This window comes from Carassius auratus, chromosome 31 (assembly GCF_003368295.1).
Source record: "Carassius auratus strain Wakin chromosome 31, ASM336829v1, whole genome shotgun sequence".
Taxonomy (NCBI): Eukaryota; Metazoa; Chordata; class Actinopteri; order Cypriniformes; family Cyprinidae; genus Carassius; species Carassius auratus.
In genome coordinates this window covers 7,653,337-7,664,212 of record NC_039273.1, presented here as the reverse complement: position 1 = coordinate 7,664,212, position 10,876 = coordinate 7,653,337, and the positions used below count along the sequence as shown (strand labels likewise).

The 10,876-nt window shown below is 35.2% G+C and overlaps 1 protein-coding gene across 2 annotated transcripts in view; it reads left to right on the top strand.

Moving 5' to 3' along the window:
• LOC113050389 (tubulin monoglycylase TTLL3-like) overlaps positions 1–7,208 on the top strand; it is a 26,760-nt gene extending 19,552 nt beyond the window's left edge. For both annotated transcript variants that reach the window (XM_026213311.1, XM_026213312.1), the window contains exons 5-13: positions 1,527–1,582; positions 1,694–1,822; positions 1,911–2,025; positions 2,304–2,414; positions 2,488–2,680; positions 3,241–3,389; positions 3,469–3,712; positions 3,942–4,377; positions 5,593–7,208. In XM_026213311.1, coding sequence (XP_026069096.1) covers positions 1,527–1,582; positions 1,694–1,822; positions 1,911–2,025; positions 2,304–2,414; positions 2,488–2,680; positions 3,241–3,389; positions 3,469–3,712; positions 3,942–4,377; positions 5,593–6,198 — 2,039 coding nt within the window. In that variant the 3' untranslated portion in view covers positions 6,199–7,208. The remainder of the gene's footprint in view (positions 1–1,526; positions 1,583–1,693; positions 1,823–1,910; positions 2,026–2,303; positions 2,415–2,487; positions 2,681–3,240; positions 3,390–3,468; positions 3,713–3,941; positions 4,378–5,592) is intronic.
• Positions 7,209–10,876: the final 3,668 nt, after the last annotated feature.

Genomic DNA, 10,876 nt, shown 5'->3' with positions numbered 1-10,876 from the left:
AATGTATATTTTTAGTGATGAACAAAACTAATGTAAATGTTTTGTTTTATACTGTTTGTGACTGTATAATGTGAATGAAGGACTGAGAGGGAGAGAGAGGGAGAGAGAGAGGGGTACAAGAGATGCTAGCCGCTCGCCCACCGTAATTCATAGATGCACCGGTCAGAAAACTGTCAAAAAACATGGTACTCCCGCGTGAGATACGTTAGTTTTAATAAAAAATGGCTTTGAAGATATTATGATTTTGTAGTAAATTCCGACGAGTGTGCACTGTGGCGTGCAAACACAGACGCTGTGAATACTTGCAGGTCAGGATCAAAGGTGTGTGAAAACATCTCTTTTCTGCTCTCTAAAAAAAAAAAAGGAAAAAAAGATCTTGTTTTATCTGAAACAGTCGGTTTCAGTATATTTTTTTATACAGTTTCATTTATAACCTTTTTTTAAAAGAACAGAATGTTTTTTTCAACCTTAGTTAAATTGTTTTTAGATTATGTATATTATATAAACTATATAATGTTTTATATATATATATATAAATGTGAAATAACTAAAATGTGTTTTATATTATATAAATTATATAATGTTTTATATATAAATGTGAAATAATTAAAATGTGTTTTCAATCTTTAATTGTTTGAGATTATATAAATTATATAATGTTTATTTATATATATATATATATATATATATATATATATATATATATATATATATATATATATATATATATATATATATATATCAATGTGAAATAACAAGCTAACTGACACAAAGTTCAAGCTAACTGACACAAACTTCAAACAACCTAACTGACACAAACTTCAAACAACCTAACTGACACAAACTTCAAACAACCTAACTAACACAAACTTCAAACAAACTAACTGACACAAAGATCAAACAACCTAACTGACACAAACTTCAAAAAACCTAACTATCACAAAGTTCAAACAGATTCTGTCAAAACTACATGATCGATGTGTGGGGAGTCTTTCATGTTCCGTTTAAACTAGCTGTCAAAAAATATAATTTAGAACTAACTAGGTCAATAGGGTAAAACTTTCTGTCAAAACCGCATGATCGATGTGTGGGGAGTCTTTCATGTACAGATTAAACTAGCCGTCAAAACCATGATTTAGAACTAATTAGGTCAATAGGGTACAACTTTCTGTCAAAAACGCATGATCGATGCGTGGGAAGGTCATAGGTTAACCCTTGATCTCATTTGTCCCGCCCATCCATCATAAGGTTACCGGAAGTTCAACCTGTCAAAAGGTCAAAGGTCAAAGTCATAAATCATCTTGACAGAAGCTATAGTATAATAACTACTAGTATACTGTAAATGCTACTCTTGGAGCATCCTGTGTAACTGTTTAGTTAATGATGACCCACTGTAATCTAAACTCTATGATAGTTTGAGTAGCTAACCTGACACCACTTATTCTAACAAACAGATGTCAGCGACATAGATCACGCTTACTGTCCCGTGACTACTGTCTCATCACCTTCTCTGTTTCTTTTTACAGACTTAGGAGAAGAGGGAAAGAGGGAGGATGAGGCAGATGATCTGTATGACCTAATGGTACGTTTAGAAACTGTGGATTTCCATTTCAGATAGTTGCCATAGCACCTGGGTATTTAAATGTGATTTGTCAACAGTGGACAGCCTCTGATTCTTATTTTAAATCCCTAGTCACGGTTGGTCCGCAATGAGACGGCATACTTCTACTGGACGACAAGGAGGGATTCAGTCGACTCTCGATCTTTATGTAAAGACCAGATGACCAATCATTACGCAAAGGCGGGATCTTTCACCACCAAGGTTCATCATGAACCTTAACAAATGAAGCCACTGAAGCTAAAATTCTTCTACGGTATATTAAAACCTACTCATTACCTGTCTTTTTCAGGTTGGTTTGTGTATGAGTTTGAGAAGTCTGCAGTGGTTTGATGCAGCAGATCCCGATACATTCTTCCCACGCTGCTACAGACTGGGGGCGGAGGATGATAAACATGCTTTTATTGGTCAGTACTCTTAATCTGGAAAATACTGTGTCCTTGCCTTAATTTCACCTTTTGGTTGCTTGGTTTCTTTTCATTTAACAGGTGATTATTTCCCCCCAAAATGATGTCCCCCAAAGACACCATGTGAACTGTTATTATCCCTGGGGTAATCTGGGGTTAAATGTGTTTCTCACAAGCACAGATATGATATATGTTCTCTATAACTGTTCATGAGTTGCCTTTTCCATGCATTAAACCTGCAATATTTCTGAAATGAATTGTGTTCTGTTTCTTTACAGAGGACTTTAGACGGACTGCATGCACAAGTCTACTAAAGTATGTTTTGGAGAATTATGCAGGGGATTCAGAGTGGAAGAGAACCAGAGAGGTGCATGATGCTAAATCTCGTGGTATGACACACACTAATACACACAAACCCACAACAGAACTCAAACATATTCACATATCTTTCCTCCTTTGTAGGTCTAAGCAAGCCTCGTAAACAGCATGCCAAACAGAAGGTCGGAAGCTCGATAATAGACAATGCATTGCATGTTTGTCAGGAGTATCTAAACAGTTTAGAACACTGTGACATAGACATGACTTCGGAAACAACCCCTCCCCTCTCAGAGCAACAGTGGGACGTCTTTCTTCAGAATTATTATTTAGTTATTCAGTGAGTATGATTGTTTTTTATTACTATTATTTATAGTGTACTTAATATATCATGAAAAAAAATCTTAAAAGTTTCTTTAAATGTTTCAGGGCTGAAATCATATAATGAAAATCATGTAATAAAACTACGCTGCAAAACCGTCTCATTCCAAATGTATGCAACTTTCTAACATTAGATAAATTGCAGAATTTGTACACACAGTTATATGTCAACAGTGGTGTCCAGAAACTTGGACTGTCCAGTCATAAAGTAATAGAGATTGAGTAGGATAAATAATGATTATATTTCATTGCATTTGTGTTTACAGAAGAATTTTCTAGTTTCACTGAGAAAATTTGCATTCACTCACAAAAGTATTAATATATGCAGTATATATTTTCTCTCACCTTATATTATTTCAGTTACAAAAAATTTGCAAGCAAACGCTAAGACTCACAAAAGAACATAAAAGCATAGAAATTTAATATTTCCTAACATCTATTTGTTTTCTAATCACCACGTTCATTAAGGGGCTCTGCAGATTATTAGTTATAAAACTTTCTTGCTCTTTTCCTTTGCAGTGAAGGAGTGAGGATAGAAGGCTGTGCAGATTATGTCGAGCGTTGTAAATGCGTGTTGGAGCAGCTGCGTTGTTTTTGCCCTCAGATTGAGACTGATGGACTCTGCAACATCTGGATCATTAAACCTGGGGCCATGTCACGAGGCAGAGGTGAGTTTGTAAAGGCTTAAGAAAGTGGTGTAAAAATACAGCAAAACTATTACATTTGCCATTGACTTTACTGTTGTAGGTATAATGTGCATGAACAAGCTGGATGAGATAATGAGTTTAGTAGACACAGACCATGGCATCATGAATGACAGTAAGTGGGTGGTGCAGAAGTACTTGGAGCAGCCTCTCCTCGTGCATGACACTAAGTTTGATGTAAGACAGTGGTTCCTGGTCACAGATTGGAACCCACTTACTGTGTGGTTCTACCGCGAGTGCTACCTTCGCTTTTCTACCCAGCCTTACTCCACTCATACATTGGACAGGTAAGAAAACAAATGCCAAACATTACAGGGATAGTTCACCCAAAAATGAAAACATTTACATGTACCTCTATGACTTTTTTTCTTTAAAGCACAATAAAAGATATTTAGATTTTTTTTGTCCATATAGTGTTGACAGTGTTATACATCCATTTTCAGGTTGAACTATTCCTTTAAGAAAGAATTTTTATTAGACTTCAATTAATCTTTTTTTTTTACTTTCCACCCTCAGTTCTGTACATCTTTGCAACAACTCCATCCAGAAGCATTTTCAACCAAGCCCAGATCGTAATCCTTCTCTGCCCGCTGAGTGCATGTGGTCATGTTCACAGTTCCGCTCCTGGTTGGCTTCTTCAGGCCGAGGTGAACTGTGGGAAGGGGTGGTGGTTCCAGGTATGAAGAAGGCTGTTATCCAAACTCTCTTGACTGCGCAGGACAGTGTGGAACCTCGCAAAGCCAGTTTTGAGCTTTATGGAGCTGACTTTATGCTGGGGCGGGATTTTCGACCTTGGCTTTTGGAGATCAATGCCAGCCCCACCATGGCACCCTCCACAGGAGTCACAGCTCGACTCTGCCCCGCTGTACAGGAAGACACTTTGCGGGTAGTGCTGGATCGACGATGTGACCGCAACACTCACACTGGTGGCTTTCAACTAATATACAAACAGGTACACATGCAGAATATCAAGATCTGTATACTACTCATCAAAATATACAGTATATATATATTTTTATAGTTCTAATGCTCACTACGTTTGCATTTATTTGATCAGAATACAGTACAGTATAACTGTGAATTATTATTGCAATTTAAAATATTGGTTTTCTGTTTTAATATATATATAAAATGAATTAATGTAATTTATTCATGTGATGATAAAGCTGAATTTTCAGCAACCATTCTAATATGATAATATTTTTGTGGAAACCATGATATATATTTTTTCATGATTCTTTGATAATAAAAAAAAAATGAAAAAGAACAATGAAAATATTTTTAATATATATTTTTTGTAACAACATCTATACTGTCACTTTATCAATTTGAAGTGTCCTTTGTGAATTAAAATATTAATATTTTATATTAATATTAATATTAGACTGAATGCAATGTAAGTCACTTTGGATGAAAGTGTCTGCTAAATGCATAAATGAAATGAAATTAATATAAAAAAAAAAAAAAAAAAAAAAGTTCTGTTCAGATGGTAATTGTTTCTAATGTGGACATTTGTAATTTATAAAACTCATGGATTCGGATGGCGATTTATTCACAGTGGAGAAGGGAGTTCTGTGATCCTATGTACCCAGGAATGCCCTGATCATGTAGTCAGTTGCATTCTTGTAAATAAAGCTTCATATGGTTGGAATAACAAGAATTAATTCATATTTAAAAATATCCTGTTTATTATTTTATAATTAAAATCTCCTGTTTAAAAATCTGAAAATAGACGTCCTATAGTTAAAATGGTTTTCTGTCTTGCATCTTACTGTACCTCTCATAATAATGGATGTCATTAAAAAATAATGACCATTTCAAATGTTTATGTATTTTTCTTCTCTTTGTTCCTAAAGGCTCGCACCGTTGTGGTGGCGCAGTTATGAAATATTGTTATTGTATACTTTTCAGCATTTCAGTATTAAATATAGTGCAAACAGAGTACAGTCCAAACGATGATATCGAGACAAGTGGCATTTGATATTTAAATAACTGCTTTTAAACAATTCAAAATGTACAGATTTTAAACAATGTGGGTAAAATGTATTTGTCTTAAAAATGTCAAAGAAAATCTATTAGACTTTTGGTTCCTAATGACTAACTTTATTTTCTATATGCAAAATATATTGTCTTTTTTTTTCCTTTTGCTTTTTTGTTTTGTCTTCAGGCAGCAGTAGATGTTCCTCAGTATGTGGGAGTGAATCTTCTTGTAGAGGGGACTTCAGTCAGGCGTCCTCGAGCCCCTGTTTATAAGCCTCTCATTCAGTCTCACCCTCATCTGCTATCAAAATCCAGCAGTCACAGGTCTTCCCTCATAAGCAGCCATTGCATTTCTGGTAAGGAGAATCAATCAGAAGATGGAAAGAAGGCCTGGACTACCCTCTCCTCCCGTAAAGTCATGTTAGAGAAGTCTTTGATCTTTCACCGTAAACTGAGGAAACGTCCCCACAGACTTGTCTTACCCTCAACCTGTTGTGTCCTTCCCAACCCAGCAGAACTTCATCCGCAAAAACTCTCACTCACTCACGCCCAGCCCAATCACCCCCCCACACACAGGACACACAGCAACCTTCCATCCCTTTACCGTCCAACCCCTTCACTGGATGTGATAAATCTACGTCCCAGACAAACACTTGCCTCCAATCGCTACAAACATGAAATGCACACAGTCAATATATCTTATCCAGTCTTACACGTGCAGAAATACCTGTCACTAAACCATAGACAGGCCATGGACACTTTCACAGAGAGAGAAGGGCCAAATTCATCCTAAGGAATCTTTTGGAGAAAGCGATTTCATTCATCAGATTAATATGACCTAAAAGGAATGAATATGTTTTAGATTGCATCAGTTTGTATTGTGAGTTTATCTTTCAGTGCACTGTTTTCAAACCCATATACCTTAACAATATACTGTCAGAAAAAAGAAAGAGAACAGTATATTTAGTTGAGGATTACAGCACATTTTACAGCACATTTTTTCCTAAGTAGTTATAGTTATATATATATATATTTTAAAAGCTCATCATTTACTTTTTAAATCCTGAATTTTCTTCTAAAGGAGAGCTTATGCAGAATATTGACTGTTCCCCTTACATATGATGGAGGCATACCTAGGCCAGGGCCTGTTAAGGTCCCAAAATGACCAAAAAGCACTATAAACACTTGACCTTACAACAGCTTTTAGAATTAATTTGGACTTTTTGGGTAATCTACTGTATCCCTATAAGATTGTTTCACAACCAAAAAAAACACATCTTTAACGTAATACATGAGATTTAATGTGAGATATACAGTAGTGCTATTATGAATGCCTAGTTCTGTTTTATTTTGATATGGGAATCTTGACTGTAATATTAAGCTTAATGGTGATGGATTTTGTATTCTCCAGAAACAATCAAGATGCTTCATTTTAAGCTGTTCTTTGAGAGTGCTACTTATTGGAAAGACTAGTGACATTCTCAAAAAAACAAACAAAAAAAAACAAACACACAAACTAAAAAAGGTTGCTATTTGAATTAAGCTAAGTGAAAATAAGATTTTTTTAAAAACTCATTTGCACTATTATGGCGGTAAAACCTTTAACCATATTCACCACTAGATGGAGGTAGCATTCATCCTTTTAATGATGATGGCTTTTATAATATGTGCTAATTCAGTTTGGTATGTCATTATGTCAAAATGACAGGGTTTTATGGACATTTTTGAGTATACTTGTTCATCCTGATCACCCACAATAAAAGGGAGCACTTGGAATCACCGAAATACTGTGATTTACACTCACTTACTGTATGTCTCTGCTGTTTGTTTGTTTTTTACTTTACAAGTTCATGTGAGTTATGTAATTTTTATTAATTATGATGTAATATTTTTAACTATTAATGTACATTTATATCAAGATCATTTCAGATTTTTTTGCATTTGATTGTAATTTAGAGACACTGCACTCAGTCACATATCTGAATAGGAGTAGCATGTAGTTAAAATCTAAAAGTAGCCTACTTTATGAGGGAATCATCTTGTAGCAAATCTGAAGTTCCCACTATCCACAAAGCTGGCATGGCAAAATGCTTGTTTTCCTTCACTTTATGATGTCTATACTGTAATATACCACATGGTTTATTATCCATATTGTTAATAAATGTTTACAATACATACTGTAATAGGTATGGAATTTAACTTATATATATGTCTAGTTAGGAGATTTATCAAACCTCAAAAGAAAAAAATGACAGTATGTAGTAGCAAATCAACCAAACACATCTCTCACTCCCTCTCTCAGACACACCACTCTCTCTGTCACACATGTTGGGCATCTGTGAACTCTGTGTAACCTACAGAGGCAAAACTATGCAACACGTCCAACCACAGCCATAAAAACACCTAGTGATACATTAGTCAGATATATTTTCCATATTCAGACCCATTCAATTAAATAAGTCAAACACCTTCTAAATCTTTTATTTCTATGAATTATTTCAATAATGTTGTTCAAAAAAAAAAAGTTTTTTACTTATGTATACGCCTACATATTCAGAAAGAAGAGAAATTTTGAAGTATTCATGTTTCAGTAAGCCTAGTACATTTAAGTATCTCATACAAGCAAATCTTGACAAGTTACAGAGCCAAAAAAAAAAAAAAAAAGTAGGCATGTATTTGCACATTTTCTAACACTCTTAGAAGGATGTCTTGCTTTTCTAAATAGAGCTTAACAATCAGCGCTGGGATGATTGATTGAAAATCCATGTAATCAGCAAATGTCATCTCTCTGCTTTGGCTTTTCCTCTGAGATTCTTGACTGTCTTCCATGATGATTTGACAGAAGTTCTTTGGAAGTACTGCATAAAAAGTGTAAAAAGGCTGGAATGCCACGTCGGTGACCCATTGAGCTGTTAACTAAATAGGATGATTGATGGCTTAAGTGTAAAAGAAAGAAGCGCAAGACTAAAATAAAATCTTAAGCCTCTTACACACTATGCATTCCACATGCCCAGGAGGAAAATGACAACTTGACAAGTATAAATGAACAGGATATTAGCAGGGTAGAATTGTTCAGTTTAGTGCTTAACATGCTTGCTTATCATGTTTAATCAGTAATGTCATGTGATGTTATTTTTTACATTACTGATTATTCAGTGGCATGACTATTTTTATTATATTTTATTATTTTTATATTTATTATTTTCCTTTTAATTTTTTATTAGCATGAAAAGTAGCATGAGTTTAAGAAAGCTTAGGTCAAGGCTGATTATTTTTCCGGCATTTCAGAATGACTACATTTTGTATTCAAGATTGCATGACAATAAAAGATAAAAACGATTATCCCTTTAAGTGTAAAAAAATATAAAGTCAGCAGTTCTGGGGAATCATGTCTTGTGAGTGACATAGGAACGCTCAGTGATTTATCATCTCTCTGACATATTAGCATCTGCCCTGTAACCACATCTCAAAATATGAACACACGTGTGTATGTGCAATATGTGCGGCATGTGTGAGTTGTGTGTGTACCTGAATGCTGCGTGTGTGTGATTGGTCGTCAACATCACTGTGTTTCTTCTGCTTCTCTATTAGAATAACCTCTGGTCAGTCAGTTATGTAGAGGTATAATTCAACTAATAAGGAAAATACTGTTAGTTACACTCAGTCCTAAATTTATTTAGAATATTAATGTACAACAGACAAAATGTCCGTGAGAATCTTTGTTGTTATTATAGAGGTCCCATGAGGAGAAAGGAGTTTTGCATTACATCAGAGGCATAAATATAGTCTGTCTGTACATATGATGAACAGATGACAGGAAAAACACCTCAAGCTTACTTGGATCTTAGTGGACAACTGAGAAGGAGTATTCAAAACTGTGCAATCACGAAAACTCATGTTAAACCTGGTGAACATGTGCAGTCCTGCTCTCATCTCATTACAATGCTGTTGATAAACTGTATATGTACAGTATCTCTATACTGAGAATTTCCAACTTCTCAATATTTTAAATTACAATAAATCTCAAATTCTCAGCCCCTAGGGTTAGGGAAATGTAAAAGCTTGCCATGAGAAAGCATTGACCTTAATACCCTTCCAGGTGTTTGGAGACTCATGTAGCTGTAAGTGTGCTGTTGGAGCAGGTAAAACATGAAGACATATTGCATTCATATGATCACCTGCTCTACAGAGGGATGTTGCAGAGACCATATTTGCTTAAACTGACTCACTTTCTCATCTTTCAGCATCTCAGCTGACAATGAATGAACCTGTTCCCCTTTCCTGTCCTGAAGGAATGTGTGTGTGTGTTTGTGTATGTGTCAATGCCCCACCCTATTTTCTCACACACATTATTATATAGTAGAGCAGCATCCTGCATCCTCTTTTAATTTCAGCTAAACAGTCCACGTATGACTTGGCTTATATTCATTCTGCACATGACTGTTTTTTAAAATGAGAATACATTAAACTCTTATATGCTTTTAAACAATAATAATAGTAACTTAATATTTTCCTTTTAACAATAACAACAACCATTTATTAAACACTTATTAAAGCTATCTGACATCAATTTTGCATGTCACTGTTCATTTAAAATGTAACAACATTGGGCTAACACTCCCTTTTAAGGCCCCCAAAAGTGTAACATAAACAGCTGCCTAATTTAAACCACATACTTGTTCTACCACTTCTTTGTCACCCTGTCTAGACCTTTTTCCAATGCAAGTCTAAGCCGGCCCTTCAAGAAAATCTGATGCCAATTGTCTTCTTATTCTTCTTATGTTTAGCATAATAAATCCATAAATAAACCCTAAACGGAATAAACACCTCTAAATATTGATTAATTTTGATTAAAGAGAGGGAAGACCAGTGAGATTTAACATTATGCCTTAAAAAGAATGGATGCCCTCTAGGCTTGGATTCCAGATGAGTGTGGACAGATGCTTGGGTGTGCCACAAATCTACACGTATGTCAGACAGAGAGACAGGAAGAAAGAGCAAGAGAGAGAAAGAGTATGGTTAATGTAAACCTATATATGCTAAACAATGTGGTAACATGGCAGATTCCGCTACCTTATCAAAATGTGACAGATTTGACAATCTCTTTGTTATTGCCTCAACTTTTGGCTTTAGACCTTCTTTTAAAACTGCAGTATACTCAGTTCGTTAATCTCTGCTTCATGAACTCAGAACGATTCATCTGATCATTGCCGAATCATAAATTCTAATTTTGTTTTCTTTAAAGAATGGGAAATAATAGAAACGATTGTTAGATGAAAAACATAAATTAGAATTGTGTCCCGCTTATTCTATTTATATCAGACGCTGTAATGTGTCGGCAGCAGGGAAAAATAACACATTTGATTATGAACGTACAATTTACCTGTGCAGGTAGGCCTACAGCAAGAGCATAGAGCGCGCGAGCACCGCTAACTCGTGATTTGATTGGCTGTCTTTGTGAGAAGGCGGGT